Below are 16,541 nucleotides of genomic sequence, written 5' to 3' on the forward strand. Positions count from 1 at the left end.
AGACTTTGCACCAAGTGTCTATGAAACAGGCTGTTGTCATGAACAAAAGGGATCTCTGTGAACGCTTCCTGTGGTCAGTAGATGGGTCTAAAGGGCCAACAGGTCTTGGGTAGTGTTGGCTGCTCTAAGCTGCTCTTTCTTGTCAGGTCAGGGCTTTTTCTTTGAGCAGTGTTGAAAAACTCTGTCCAAAGAATGGATATTGGCAAAATTAATCAGATTGATTCTTACGACACAGATCAAATCTTGAACTTCGGTCCTTTATGGTAATAAGGCCAGTTCATCATCACTAATTGCATCTCTTCATTCCCGGTTTCCTCGGCCTGCTTACTCCTTCAAGGTGGCTTCCGCACTCAGCAGATGTGCGTGTCTGACAGAACGTTTAGAGACCAGAGCTTGAAGGGGACAAACTTTTCGTAAAAGAAATTCCATTCAATTGCAATTAAAGAAGTCACAGAATTTAGTGAATCTGACGAATGTTAAATGTCAGCATCCAGTCAAACTTCAAAAGTGGAGGTGGATTTTCCTCTCTGCATACCATGGTTGTCAATCGTGATTAAGGCTTGGCAAACTCAGTTTCAAAATGTCTGTGCTTCTTCCAGGAGGGGGGAAGAAAGTGACCACCATCAGCATCAGAGCTAATGAAAACCTTTATAGAATGCTGCATGTTACACCCATGATCTTTCATTGCTTTTCTGTAGGACATCACTTCAGAGGCTGTGGGACTTCATACTTAATTCACATTGTGCTGAACAGCCTTAACCATAACCCCTTTCAGCAGAGTTATCCTTCTCTGTACTGAAAGCCAGTGAACATGGCTCTTAAAAGAGACATCCAAACATCACCTGAATACTCCCCAGAAAAACTGTGCTTGTTTTCTGGAAACACCCAAAATGTAGGATACAGCATATGGCTTATTCTGCTCCCATTAAAAGAAGGCTTTAAGATAGTTCAAGCTACTTCTATGCAAGACTGAACAGAGACTCACCTTCAGAATTCCTCCAGCTAGCTGAAACGGAGCTCAGTGTTCCTGCACAGTTTGTGTAGGCACTGTTTTCCCAACACTCTTTCTGCCATGAGGTGTTACACCACAAATTTTCAGAGGACATGAGAGAGATTATGCATACAGTGAATTACTCGGATGCTCTGCAGCAGGACCTTTAGTAACCCACCCTCTTTGAAATAGTCCTAGCAGCATTTTTTTTCCTGTTTAATTAAATTTGATAGAAAACCCACCTAAGCAAATCTGAGGAGTTTGTGTTGGTCATTCTCTGCTGTATCTCATGGACAGCCATTATTTCTTTGATTTTTTTTCCTTTTTTTTTTTTCTAATGCTTAGAAAATATTCTTTCAGTATGAAGTGAGACTCATAAAAACACTAGATATAACATCTTCAAGTCAAACTGGGTACTTCTTTATTCTGGTATCACAAGCTACCACCTCTCTGTTTCAGAGAATGTCCTGCTATATAGCAATTTTTCTCAGTCCCATGGAGCCTCATTATACCAAGGTCAGGCTATGTGGCATAGAGAAGAGTATTTATATTTTATCATAGGGCTAACTGCTATGCTCTGGTAATGACCCTGAAGGACAGTAAATGCTCCAAATAATTCACTTTCTCTGGACTACAGTTTTACTGTGCTATAGGAACTGGAGTAAATCTAGGAAAATAGAAGGCAGTGTGTTTAGCTTATGTGATTCCAACTGGGTGCTTACAAGACTGTTTGTCTGCTGTAGCCATGTACAGGAAGTGGACAGTGAAGATTTCTGCAATGTGATGTTGTCAGTATGCTCTCAAGGAAGAGACCCTCGTGGTAAAATGAGACTCTTCAAGGTCTATCTCTTGGCCCGAGATGGAACATACAAATTTCTCTTTACTCACCCTTTAAGTTGTATCCCAAGTTTTTTGATGCATTGTTCTGTTGCCAGGACCACCTCTGAATTTTAGTCCTGTTCTCCACACAACTGGCAACATCAGCAGATTTAACAAGCATGCTTTTCATTCCGGTGTTGAAATCGATAGATCATTTTCTAGGGTCTACGAAGATTGTTCTGACACATGACCTGAATGTTTGAATCAAAACATGTAAGTTTTTATTAGGTTTGAGTGAATTCCTGTCTGGATGTTAACAATAACAAGACTTGGTTTGCTCAGTTTTGCATTACTGAGTGATACATCCCTCTTCTTGCCTGTCAGCCCAGTTGTTACCTGTCCCAGAAAGAAGCTGCTTGATTCTGAGTTTTTAATCCTGACACTGCTGCAGTTAGGAGCTCTTTGTCACTTTCAAGGTGACACCCAAAAGTGATGTTACCTTTTAGGCATGTACAGGTTTTCAGTATCTGCATCCCCAGCCCTGCTCTTCCTCATTCCCCAGATGTTTATCTTTCAGCTATTGAAAACTTCATCTGTCTTCCACAGATGCCCTGAGGCTTTCAACCAGTTCATTCCCAGGCCCAATCGCTCTATTTTACTGGTTTCTACTGCGCCTAACCAGGCGTATCGTGCCCTCTTGCTACATTGGCACTGTGAGCAATAGGGTAGCTTCTTGCCATAGTACAACTTGCAGCTGGGAGTAGTGATCATTACTAGAAAGCAGAGCATCTCTAGGAGGAACCAATGTACCTACATACGATCTAGACTAAACGTTTCAGTGTGGATTACTTGATCCTTTCCTGGCCTTGGGTCAGCCCAGGATGGAGACATGGACAATTAAAAGCCTTGGGATGGCATAAAGATGCCTGATATTCCCAGTTTCATGCTGTGTTCCAAAGGGGTGGAGCCAGACCTCTTGAGCAGCTTGCTTAGAAGAGATGTATTAAACTTGGGAAGTGTGATCAGATGGCACATACACACACACGTACTGCAGGGAGTCTGCCAATGCTTTTCTTATGGAGGGAGGAGTGCCGAAAGGGTGGTAGACATGCTCTTGCTGGGTACATGTACTTGGCACTTCAGCTTTTAACTGGTGAGAAGTCTCTATCTGTTATCATAGACACCATTTATTTTTAAGGTGCCCAGAATTTTATATAGGAGAACCTTCCCCGTATGGTTCATGGTGGGATTTTACTCAATAGTGTGATGTGCACGTTCTGCAAGTCACCTTTGTGAACCATCACTGTTGGCTTGGTTTCTTAGCAGAGATTGAAGACTGAAGTTGGGATTTTTGTGCTTGGCTTTTTATTCCCAGTGGAATAATGCAGCTATGCCTGGTTTCAAGGAGCAGCTCATGATTCCTGATGAGAAGGACTGCTTATGGGAACACTGTAATGCTAAAAGGGTCTCCAACAGCCCAACTGCTCTGCACTGCTGTGTACAGCAGGACTTCTTGCCATCAAGGGCAGTAGTTCTGTGTGCTGCCTGCTGCATAAGGAGAATACGGAGATGGCAAACAAAGCATAAGAACATCAAATGAACTGACAACATTAATGAGGGGAAACCAGTGGTAGCATGGCTCAGAGTAACTGGGCTAATAGCGTAAGACTGTCTCTGAATGTAATTAATCCTGGTGCAGATCTGTGCATTTGCTATTGCTGGGTGCAATGTACCTCATGTCTGAGCAGCAGTTAAATAACTGCTTGGGAAGAAGAGGCGTGTTAAATGTTGCTTTTTAGTGCTGATGTTTTCAGTTTAACATAACACTGTCAAGAAGCATCAAGTCTGCCAGGAGGCGGGTAGAAAATTTACTTTAAAATCCTCTAAATAGCTAAAAGGAAAATAGTGGTATTCCATTGCTGAAAACCAAGAAAATGCTGTTTTGCTGCTCAAAAAGCTGTGCTGAGACCAATGCTAACGGTGTGAAACAGGAAACAAACTGAGTTTGGAGCACCACCTGAAGGAATAGTAAATATTTAATTGAAAACAATGGTTTTAATTATTTTCCCTAAACCAAAGCTGTTGCAGTGATTGTTCCAGGACTGTTGGTTACACAGTGCCTGTAAGGCAAGTGAGCAGTGTTGGCACTGAAGGTACTACATGAAGAGTGTGGAAAATAAAGTGTTTGTGATTCTCGTTGCTTTACTGGAGTTAGCAGGAACTATCTTGTTCAAGTCAGATTGTCCTGTCCTCACTTCAAAGAGTGGTGGAGCATTAGCACCCATCTCTTTGATACCAGTTTATACCAGGAGTTACACCAGTTTTTCCCAAGGCCCTGATGCTTGTGCAGGTAGATTCCATTTTATGGAAGGCACAAATTGGCATAGTTCTTCCATCATTCAAATAGTTACAAATGCTGTAATTTTGTAATAAACTGAATGAAGTCCAGTTTGCACACACTTGCCAGGTCCATGTACGTGCAGTGCCAAGCCTGGTTGTAATCCTGTATTAGTCTGAGAGCTGTGAATTTCACTTCTGTGTAGTATTTCTGTGTTGAGGATGCTCATTGTGGTGTATCTTTAGTGAGATTTCTGCCTGTGTGGTACATGGCTTGATTCTGTGCTAGTATTCAAATTGATTGCAAGTTGTGTTGATATGAGCAGTCCTCGATTGGATTCGTTTAACATTACTGTAATCTGATTGAGAGTTTATAGCTCCAGTACAGGGAATTCATGGAAGTGATGGAATTAATAGGTTTTGTGTCCTGCATTTTTGTTAAATCTTAGTGTAGATTATTCACCATATGCAGCATAATCTGAAAATCTAATTGGTAAATCAGATTTCAGAAATGTTGCCCCAAAGTGTGTCCTTATAGGAAACCACTACAGCTTGTGTGCCGTTTCCTCATGTTAAATGGAGCATGGATATATGCAGACATCTGAGGGGTTCTGCCTCAAATGTCTGTTTCTGAAATTGGTCTCCCAAACCAGCTTGTTCAGTCTTCTTTCTGTGAATATAAGGCTTGTTGCATTTAAGACAGCTTCAGATAGTACTAAATGCTGTGGAAAGCAAATTGCATCTCTGTGTTTTATACTCGGAGATTCTGCCAGGAGTTGTGGTCAAAACCCAGCTCTCGTGGACACATGATGATCTATGTGGGTTCCTTGGGAGAGCTCACTTGGTTTCCAGTTTCTGGGAATCATGTGAAGCAGAAAGGGAAGGTGGGAGGGGTGGGAAGTCTTTAATCCCATTTAGAATGGCAGTTCAGAGATTACTTTTGTCTACGTCTTCATACTTCATGCATTTGCTGTTAGAGCCCCTCCTGGCTCTTTATCCCTCAGGCAGGGTTAGTAACAGGTTATCTCCCATCTTGACCGGAGGCAAACTCAGAGAGTGATATCTTGATTGGGAATTTCATAATGTGTTGCTGTATCTTAAAGCAAGGTCAAAGAAATGTGCTTATTCCTTGAGGGGGGAAGTGAGGAGGTTTCTGGTGCAACTAAATGCCTGCAGGAGCTTATTCCTCAGTTTTGAGCGGATTCCTGAGGCATGCTACTCCGTGGGAAATGGAGCACTTCTGTAGATGGGAAGGGCTGTAAATGTTTTACTGAACAGAAAAGATAAGGCTGTTGTGGAGCAAATGAAAGCAACAAATCCTGTTCTGAAGCCCTAAACTAGGCTAGCTGGGGTTTTAACAGCTGAAATTAAAGTCTTAGACTGAAAATGGTGTGCTGAAACCTGGGGAAGAAGTCACCACTTGGTGCTCTGCACTCATTGGAAGGGCACTTTGGAGGCCAGGATTGAATTAATCCAACAGTAAGTTTACAACAGCACATGTTGCAAAACTGTAATATTATTTTTAAAGGCAGGTGAAGAACAGAGTGTGAGGCGTTTGATAGAGATGATGCTGGATGTCATATTACTGTCCTTAGCTGGTGTCTTTAGACTTTCATCAGCCAACGTACCAGGACCTTCTGCTGAAGTCTCATTTGTGCTAACAGATTTTTAGCAATTATGATTAAATTCCTTCAGTTAATACGTTTTATTCAAAGAGGGGGGAAAAGTTTCAGTTCAGTTAAGTACTGTTCTAGCACTTGATACAAAAAACTTTCTGTATTAAACATACGATCTCAGCTAAAATTGGGTGATGCTCAAGCAGTGGGCTGTCCTGTCCATCAAGGGGCTGTATGCCTGGTGTTCTGCAAGGAACATGCTTCTTTAACAGCTCTACAAGCAGCTACCAAGCATCCCTGAACATTCTGCAGGAAAGGCTCTGCTTTGTGTCTGTGTGCACTGATCAGTTCAGCTGGTTCTGGTCCAGCTTTATGTAGCTGATACAGGGTAAGGACTGACCCAGGAGTGCTCAGTGCTTGTGGCTCTGTGTTCTGAAGGAAGCAGGCAGGTTATTTCCATCCTCCAAAGTATAGCTTTCTCAAAGGAAAGCACAGATCCATCCATGTGGGTTTCAATGTCATTGGTGCTTCAGGTGGGAGAGGGGAGCATCACAGCCAAATGGTAGCATCGTGCAGGAAACTTTTAGGTTTGGTTTGAACCTGTTGCTTCGATCTGAGTCACAACACGGCTTTAAGATACGCTGGGCTTTTTGTCTTTGAAAGCACTTAATTATTCCATATGATGTGATGCCATTTAGTCCTGCATTGCCTTTTAGTAGGTCTTGAAATATTGAAGATATGGATTATGTTAATGTAGCTTTTAAATTTTTGATGGACTGAAATAGCTTCAAAAGTTAACCTTTAGAAAACATTTGGGTAGATTACACAACAGGCTTTTAGCACTTGCTTTTTCTAGTGGTGTGCTATCTCCTGTTCCAGTAAATGAAGAGCTTTGACCAGGGCTATGAGCAGCTTCCTGACCCAGGACAAATGCCTCCAGCTGATGTTAGGGATATTTTTGTTTTGCATTAGATCATTTGAAAGTCTCAGCTGTTTCCATGCCAGTACAGGGGATGGATGGAAGCTGGTTGTGCTGCGTGGGTGTTGCACCAGTTTGTTGTTCAACACATGCTAATAGATCTGACAGATCAAAAAGGAATTTCATTTCTTAATGGTGCAATAAGACTTGAGATCTATTTATTTATGAAAGAGTTACCTAAATTTAGTGTGGGTGGTCCAATGATCATGAAAACCTGGGTTTCTTGGTGACGAGAGAGGGAGGATTCTTCCATGTTTCTTACCTTCTGAAACCCCTCGAGTACTTTAGGTTTTGGAAGGCGGAAGAAGATCTGCCTATAGATGTTTCTTCTTTCTGCTTTGCCATGACACAGATCGCGACAACTAGGTTGTACCCAAGGTTCACACTCTTGAGTCTTTACTGAGTCTCCCTCAGGTTACAGCTTCTTTTAATAGAGGAATGGTTTGTGTTTGCTCTCCCTTTCCCTGCTGTTTTTCTGGATTGTTTTGTTATCTTCATCATCTTGTTGTAGGACATAAAAGCAAGATACATTTGCTGAGGTGCTGGAGTAAATGAGACCTGGGATGGAATGAATGTCCCTTTAGCACTGTCTCCAAAGATCATAGGTCCTTGGTTTTAAAGAAAATAACAAATCAGCAAAACATTTGAATGGGGTTTGAGATCTGTGCAGTGTTATGATAAGTGTATACACTTCAGCAAGTGGTTTTCCCCTTGCGTGTAGAAAACTTGTGGCTCATGTCTCCATCCACCGTGCTTTTACTCTGGCAGGAGCCAGGCACACTGAATAGTGATTAAACAGAAAAATTAAAACTCCATTTTTGTGCATTTGGCGTTTGAACGTTGATCCATTGCTTTGGCGGCGTGTTAACAGCGTGGTAGACAACAGAAGGGGCTTGTTTACAGCAATCTGTCTAAACCCAGTCTCAATGTATTGCTTAATGTGCCTTTCTGCTTTAAGTCATTTCCAGTTTTTAAAAACTGAAGGATGGAAGCAGGCAGGAGATTAGCTTAAGATATTGCTGGAGAAGTAATCGCTCCTTAGAGGTAAACAACTTCCTATTCTTAAGGAAAAGAAAATGTGCTTGAGCTGAAATAGAACTTACGAGCTTGCTGTAGGAGTTGATGGATAAAATTCAATGGCTTGTGCACTTACGTAGCTTGACTACATGATCATAATGAACCCTTCATGCTTTGGAATCTGCGTTTAGCATTGCTGTTTACTACTGACCTTTTCAACAACCTTTTTCAACCTTTTCTTGCAAAATGTGAAGCTGAGGTAGAGCAGAACAGATAATTGCCAAGGCGGTAGCCTTGCTGAACTGTTTTATAGGGGCAGAATCCAAATCCATAATGCCAATTTACCCTAATCATGCAGCATTGATAACTTCAGTGTTCAAACAATGGTCACTGTGTTCCACTGTTAAAATGCAAATAAGGGGGGGATGTGCTGGTGGCTTTGGACAAAAATGTTATGCTTCCTCCTGTGCAATTAGAATTAATGAGAAATAAAGATAAAACTGAAAATTGATAAGAAATAAAGCATTACACAGAAGGTGCAGCTCCCTGCAAATGAGATGCTTGTTTAATAGTTAAAGCAAAAGCTGGTCCTAGGAAACTTGCTGTGTTTTGCAGATTGCTTAGATATCACAGTCTAGAGCGTCTGTTGAAGGGTATCATCAAGTTTTGTAATTTGCATAATTGAGTCAAATCCCATACAGCATCCCTGGAGGAAACCACTAAAAAAAGCAGCATTCTGGTCCCTGTGTGCTGTGTCTGGATTTCTGGAGCTCAGACGTCTTCTACAAAGAGGAAAAAAAGGAAAGAGGAGGGGGAAATAAAGCTTCCAAAATAACATCAATGTCAACAACCTGCCCATTTTCACAACAAGCAAGACTTCTGAGCACATAGATGAGCCCATGGTAGCGTGTTGCCCACAACTTTGCACACTGCTCCTCTAATGGTGATAACATGAGCATAAAGATGGCAGTCAAGAGTGGGGAAGACAATATTTTATCATTCAAGCTGACTGGTTTTGGTAGTCTGCTGAAATTAAGTTGGTCTTGAAAGTGTGATTCTTAACAAGAAATAGGATGCTAATCAGTCTGCTGCAGCTGCACCTTCCCTTTGGGGCTATGTGAATAGTGGGTTCTGGCAAGGTCACTGAAGCAGAGATACCGATACTCATTTTCTGGCCCTGAAAGTCAATCTAATGTTGAGGCATTTTTGACAGAACTTGCCAGTGACTCACAGCAGAATTTTCAGATACGGCGTTTTAATAGCGACCTGCAAAGCCAATGTAAGTGTTATATGTTTGCTTGCAAGGGATACAGTCAGAAATCCTCCAACCCCTTAACATTTGCTCAAGTTGAATTAAATGTAACGAAGCATTTCTGAATTGGATTGACAAATGTAACTTGTCTGCCCAAGACTAAAAAAGCTCCACAATGCAGCACGTCTGTCGTGACCATCTGTAGCTATGTCTACCTTCAAGATTTTAAAAGCCACTTAGAGAGGTATCTTGATCCAATAGAGATTAATGTATTTATCTTGTGTGGATCTCATTTGGCTTTAGTTGTACAGGGCAGTTGCATCATCATGAGCACTGCAGGTAGAGGAACCCTACACAGTGAGTCACCCTATACAGTCCTTACTTTGCTGGTGCCCACATGAAGAAAACTTGGTCCTTGTAAGTCTCCAAGACTGAGTGCTCTACAGAGCCTGTTCCTCAGGACTTAAGGATTGATAACTGTTATTCCATGTGTCTCCAAACACTATAGTTAGGAATGATCTGGATAACTGATGTGTGCACTCCATAGCTTCTCCTCTTGCTTAAAGTTTACAGATTACTGAAGTTTTCCTCTTGACATGTACAACCTTCACAGGGCTTAGCTTAGCCCAGCCCAAAGATGGTTTTGTGTGTAAATTTATTTGGGACTGAGAGAAGTAATATGACTATCTACTAGACTTTCTGCTGTCTGCCTGCATCATTTGGGCTCTGTACATAATACAGTGGCAGTCTGTGATTTCTTCTTTTCAAACAGCAGTGGAGGATGGTGTGCTATTGCTTGCTTTCAGTATTGCGGTGGTTAAGTTGCTTGTGTATGGTTGTTGCTTGCTCTGGAGGTATTTAAATACATGTTGCTGACACGCGCAGCAAAAGCCTCACCAGTTTCTCCAATGCAGGAGGTTACAAGTCACCTGCGATTCGATTTAACCCCTGGCTTCCTGGGGCTTGGCACAGGGTGCTGGGTTACCATGTGCACGGTAGGTGTTGCAAGGCTCAATCACACTGTGTATTTCTCCTTTTAGATCTGTTCCTAGACACTCTTACGGTTTCCTCCTCAGTGGTGGGTGGAATTTCTGGAGTAACTGCTGGTAAGGGGTTTGCATGTGTTGAATCACAGCAAGCAGCAGAAGGGATAAAGGCATTGTAAACTCTTCCTGGTATGCTCTTTCACTCCAGAGTGCTGTAAATAGGAGACAAAAGACACTTAAAATACTGTGGATTCAGACCTGCCAGCTGTTCCCATGCCCAGTGTGACACTTGTGCACAATCCTAGTACTCAAAGTTGGCAAAGCTCTCCTGGCAAGGAGGTGCTCTGGTCTGCAAGAGCTTTCCAGGACTTTTCCTGGCATGGGAGTATCCTGGAGAGGAAGCTGGGTGGTGAAACAGGCCTGAAAAGCAGGGATGTTGCGAAACAGAGGCAGAAATCTCATGGAAAAGTTGTGTGCTCTGTGGGTTATTCAGTGGGGATGATGAAGAGGTTGGAATGTTGTCAGGAAAACTGGAACCGGCTGTGGTGGCCAGACCAGCTGATGCGTGGAGTTTTGTAGCACAGGCGCCTGCTTCCTGGTGCTGAAAGTTTGATCTATTTTACACCAAAAATAACCAAGCTGCTGCTGCTTCTGCTGCCTGTCACACAGCTCTTATCCAGACCTGCTCACATCAGCCAGCAGAAGTCAGATGTAGTTTGCATGAATTCACTCGTCTGAGCATTAGGTCAGAAGGAGCCATGGGTAGATGCTAGAGCTGGGTTTCCTGCCCTTTGCCCTCAGTGTACTCTGTCACCACACCCTAAGGAAGCATCTCAAACACCTCTGCTTGCACCCACTATGTCAAAGCAGCAGCAGCCTCCTGCAGTGAGCAATCACCAGGTTTCTGGCTGGTTTTGGCATATACCCTGTCTGTTTTTCAAGGTGCTCTTTCATTGTGTTGCTGACATCAGCCTCAGATTGACCCAAGGACTAAGCAAAATGCTTAGTTTTTCTCCTAAGTGCTGTTGTCCGTTGTGTTCAGTTTGCCCTCCCATTTGGTTCCTGGCCTCACACATTCATCACGATACTTAGCAGTACTCTTACATTATGAGCCGGTAGAAATTCACATAAGACCATTGGTGTTTAATGGGATGGTTACAAAACCACAAGGTAGGCTAAGCATTTTAGTTTGATGTTTCTATTTGGTGAATTCAAGTGAACCCTTCCATAAAGAGATGGTTTTCATCACAGCACTGCTGCTCTGGAGCTGCACTTATCTTCTCCTGCGTAATGGGAATCAGTGAGGCTTTTGTAGTGCCTCTCATGAAACCTCTTTACCTTGCCAAATGCAAATCCTTCAGTACATGCAGTCAGAGATGAACTGAAAACACTGGGTTGCAGGTGGTGATCTTCATTTTATGTCCTGGTAGAGGTGTAGAATGACATTCCGGAAGGTACACTGCCATTCTGTGCTGTAATAGAAATATAGATTTAGAAGAATAGAGTTCATGTACTAAAAGGGCAGTAATTAACAACATAAAAATGAGCTATTGCTTTTGATTCATCTAATTTCATCAGAGGAAAATAAAAGAAAAGCTAATAAAGATGAAGAAAATTAAGGAGTCATGGGGTAAATAATTAGAAATTGAGAACACAATCTAAATCTACCTCTACTGGGATTTCTCTTAAAGTGGTCACTTTTCTTCTGCCTTTCCTGCTAACCACCCTTTATGGCAGTTGTCTGGTTTTTGCCACGGTTAACCACATCCCATAGTGTAGTCCTGCTCTTCCTGTGCTGCCCCAAGAGTTCCTTTACTCCCATCTCCCTGCATCATAATATCCTTGTTAGCTCCACGTGGCACAAGTGGAAGCTCCTAAATACTTGTTCACATCATGTACTAGCTATAACCATTCTATGATTCTATGTAACTGACTTGTCCATCCTGAGTGCCCATCAGCTCTCCTTCAGTGAAAATAAAATGGAATAGCAGGGAGCAGGAGGGGGAATGCTCTGAGTATTGGTGTTACTTAACTGATGTGTGTAACTGAGTGCCTGGTTTCATGGATGAAACTTGACTTCTGCCAAGTATGTTGCCATCTGTGAAACGTTAGGAAGCCAAGTGTAAATCATAGTATGATCTGTGATTGAAAGCATCTAATTGGGTTTTTTCCCATGTAAGAGATTGTAGATCAAACATAAGTTCTAATAGTTCACAAGCCAGATTTTAATCAGCTTGAGCTGTCTCTTACTATTAGACCACTGGTTTATTACCCTTAGGCATGGTAATACAACCAGCACAGCTCAAGGGTTTCATGCAGTTCCTTTGCTAAGGAGCTAGACGGAGCAGAACGTGTACCTGTGTTCTGCCACTGTAGTTCACTTTGACGTTTTAGCTGAAACCTGTCCTCAATGATAATTTCATAAGATCAAACACAGGGCTTCCTTCCCACTGATTGTTGTAGAATAGAGGTGATGCACTGGGGATAATCTGCAAAGCCTTTGCGGCAAGGTTCACCAGAGCTTGTCTGTCAGAGTGCGGTGAGGTAAACTGGTGCCTTGGAATAACAAGTAAAATGTCCAAATCTCCTATTTTTCCAAGTCAAATCTAGGCATGAAAATGAAGAGTTTGTAATATAACTAGTCAGGCAAATAATGGCTGTGTCCCAGATGCTGACATGCCTGATAGCCCTGCAAAGGTTACTATGCCAACCGTTGCTTTTTGGTGGTGGTTTGGTTTGATTGACCCATTAATGAGACTAAACTTCTTGCCCTCCAAGGAAGAAAGCTGCTTTTTCTTTCTAGGAAGTTCTAGCCTGTGGAGTTCTCTCTGCAGGTCACAAGGAATTAAAAGGGGAAAACCTCAGCGTTCTTTGTGTAGCTACATCTGCAGTAATGATACTACAAATGACTTCTGTTTGTACTCTGCCAGCATATTACAACATAATTGAAAACTCATTTTTGGAGAAGGTGTTCACTTCTTGACTCTAAAACCTACATAGATACACTATATATATGTCTGTGTGTATATATATATATGCCCTTGGATTTTGGGGATGTCTGTATTTGAAATGTGTCATGGATTTCGTTCCACACTGTTCTCTTTGATCCTGAATTTACTCCATCTTTCATTTGCTAACGTGTTTCCAAAGCACCCATTGCCTTTGAATTCCAGGAACAACATCATGAAAAGAGTAGCTTTAATGGTGTTCAGCAGAGGCTCATGCCGTGTGTAGAATTTGCTTTTAAGTTGAGCAGCAAGAGTCTTAATAAACGACCTTCTAAATCTTATTTTGATTTTATTCAGGTATAGGAGTGTGCTCATTAATAATGATTCCAGCAGTAGGTCTCCCATTACAGCTTTTTTGTTAATTAAATAGGATGTAAGATGTATTGGATGTTTCCAAAATGAAAATGGGAGGTTTTAATAGATTCCCTGATTAAGAATACTGGTCTGCATACATGATGCTGCCCTGAAAAAAGCATCACTTGACAGCTATAGATAAAGTACTGTTCTAAGGCAAGCAAAACTTGCTTCCTTCCTCACTCCTTTCAGGTTAAAAACTACTTCTTTGTGATGGTTTTACCCTAAGGAAGATGTTTAATCTCCTCTTACAGGAAGGCGAGGCTGTTAAGGAAAGGTTTCACATGTTGTGTATTTAATACATCCAATCTTTTGTTTAAAAGGTATCATACGTGAGGCAAAAGAAAGACCTTTACTTTGGTGATGGACAAAGGAAAAAGGACTGGCATAACAAAGAAGCTATAAGGAGGGACTCTGAGCGTGTAGGTAAGACTCCTATAAGAATGTTTTAATACACACTGTTAATTAGTTTGGTTTTATTTGGTAGGTTGAGTGCAGAACAGCATATTCAACCTCAGGGTCAAGATGTTCTTGACATGATGCAACAGCTATTGTGTGTTAATCCCAGTTAAAGCCTTTTCACCAAACTCCACAATAACCATTTTGAGGTGAAAATATCTTGGTAACATTTTGGTATTTTTAGGATAGGTGCAACATAATTTTTTAAAAACCTACCAAAAAATGTGTGTCCGCACCTTTCCCAAGTATGGGAGATGCAGAAAGGAAGAAGAGGGGTAAGAAAAATGTTCTAAATTATAACTTATGCAAGTTTTATTCTGTATTTCTGGGTTTTGTCTCACATTGCATAAAAGACCTATTTTGAATGTCACAGCATTACACTGGTGTGTCTGCAAGGGCTTTACCTCCCCTGTGCAGAAGCTCAGGTTGTTAAATATACATATCCATCTGTGCCGAAGAAAGCAATAGTGATGAGGTATCTAAACCATATGCATTCTTTCTGCAGCGAAGCAAAAAGCATTCTATAGATCCTCCACAGTGTTGCCATAGCCCCTTCATCTGTTTCTGATGTTAGAGGGAAGAATTTTAGCTTCCATGATTTGCACAGCTGAGTGGTTTGTAGCAAAACTGCTTATCAAACAAAATGGTTAGGTTGGCACGGTTGCCCCAGTGCTAAGTGTGACACAGAGCTCAAAACTAATTGAGGAATTCTCAAAGGGCTATGACTGCTTTTCTTCTGATATATGGATTAATTTCTGGCCAGTTAAGCACCAATTAGTAGTAACGATGCCTGTTTCCTTTCTGTCTATAGGAAATGGAGAACAGGGAAAACCTTACCCAATGACTGATGCAGAGCAAGTGGACCAGGCATACAGGGAAAATGGCTTTAATATCTTTGTGAGTGATAAAATTTCTCTGAATCGTTCCCTTCCAGACATCAGACATCCAAAGTGAGTACATGTCTATGAATGAAAGTTTACAAGCCCTAAATTGCCATACCTGCAGAAGTGCGCTCTTTTTTTATGGTGGACTCTTGTACCTTTGTTCATCAAATACAGTCCTTTCACAGCTGGGTCCTGCTGTCTCCTTAATAAAGGGCAGTGTATAGTAGTTGCAATGGGAAATAAAGGAGGCTCAAGATTTGAGTACTCAATTATGTGTGAAGAGTTTTATCAGAAATCCTTCTGATTTGTGGGTCAGTTTCTTAGACATCTTCCTTGTAAAAACCTCATCAGGGTTTACAAGTAAAAACTGGTTCCAGTTGAATGCTACCTTTTGAGTTCGTCTATTTTGGGACGTTATCCATTTGCATGGTGTCAAACGGGATTTTGTGCAGGCCAGAGAGGGCTTTTCATTATCAGAAGTGCTTCAGTTGGGACTTAACCCTTGTTCATACAAAGCTGAGAGGCTTTTAAATACTGTTTGTGCAGTTGTTAATCTGAAAGCATTGTTAGACATTTGAATGGAGGCTTGTTTTGTGTGAAGCCCCTTTTATCGCAGTTTAGTGAATCTGAATTCAACATCTTCTTTATTCATGAGATATAATTTCCAGAAGTCAGGTTTTATAATTTATTAACTGCACATTTGAGAGATTACCTCTTCAGCTGTCACAGCAAACTAATCAAATACACTGGCTTGACACCCTTTCTCAATATATACTCATAAACCAGAGTAGTGAGTAGAGCTCCATAAATATTTTAGGCATGCAGCTGAAATATTCAAACATAGAGATAAATCAGGTAGCTGAAGATTCTTGTTGATCAGCCCATACTCAAGCCCTAGGAAATACAGTTTGAGTTTGCTAACCTAACTTATACCTGGCCTCCATTTATAGGAGCTGCCATGGGCTCTGAGAATTTAAACATCAGACGATGCCAGTATTTCCTCATCTGAGGATGTAATATATTGCCTCACACATATTCCCCATTGTTTCCCAAAGTTGCTGACTCCTCATTGCTAATTCTGCTATTTAAATTCTTTTAAAACATGAAACTTCTGACTGCAGTCCCCAGTTAAAATTAATAAGTGAAGTGTCTGGGGCACCAAAGACTTAAGCTGTGATTAATGATGCTGCTGCAGCTGGTTTGCTTGTTGCTTGACACATTCTTTCCCCCAGTGTAGTGAGTTATAATTGTGGAAGTCTCAAGGAGAGGATAAACAGCATGTGTACAACGGATGCTGGGATTAGCTGGGCAGGGAGTAGGGCTACGTGTAATGGAGATTTGCAGTAAAGGAATTCATGACTGAAAAGGTCTGTTGTGCATTCCCCAGGCCCATTAAATAAGATATACTTGAAATGGTGTGGTTTGTGTTATTTGGGAGGTTGATGAGGGCAGTTTATAATGAAGTTAGGCTGAGACAAAGTCCATAAGGAGCATTTGAGAAAGAAGAGAGCTGTGTTTTAGAGCACTTGCTTTACCTAGACTTTTATGTATGGTAGGAGATAATACACTTTCTCTTTTGGAGATGTGCCTGCAGACAGCAGGGTGTATAAGGAGAAGGTGATGTGGGGGAAACTGCGGCATCTGTCCTGTCCTATGCTTTGGGACCACAGTTGGGATTCTCCCCAACAGCTGACATGGATGGGGGAGAACAAAAATGAAGCCAGTGTGTTTGCTCTCATCATATATGTGGACCCTTTATACACCAAATAGTGTCACCTCTGCTTTCTGCTAATCATGGGAATCAAGCCTGGGGGAGGGCATGTACTGGATCTACCTGGT

General features: G+C 41.6%; 1 protein-coding gene across 1 annotated transcript in view; it reads left to right on the plus strand.

Annotated features, from left to right (window-relative positions):
- GALNT10 (polypeptide N-acetylgalactosaminyltransferase 10) overlaps positions 1 to 16,541 on the plus strand; it is a gene marked incomplete at both ends in the record, with an annotated part of 77,858 nt that overhangs the window by 25,180 nt on the left and 36,137 nt on the right. Inside the window, 2 exons of the mRNA XM_080627371.1 lie at positions 13,695 to 13,785; positions 14,630 to 14,768. Coding sequence (XP_080483497.1) covers positions 13,695 to 13,785; positions 14,630 to 14,768 — 230 coding nt within the window. The remainder of the gene's footprint in view (positions 1 to 13,694; positions 13,786 to 14,629; positions 14,769 to 16,541) is intronic.

The sequence above is a fragment of the Psittacula echo genome (assembly GCF_963264785.1).
Source record: "Psittacula echo genome assembly, chromosome: 11".
Lineage (NCBI taxonomy): Eukaryota > Metazoa > Chordata > Aves > Psittaciformes > Psittacidae > Psittacula > Psittacula echo.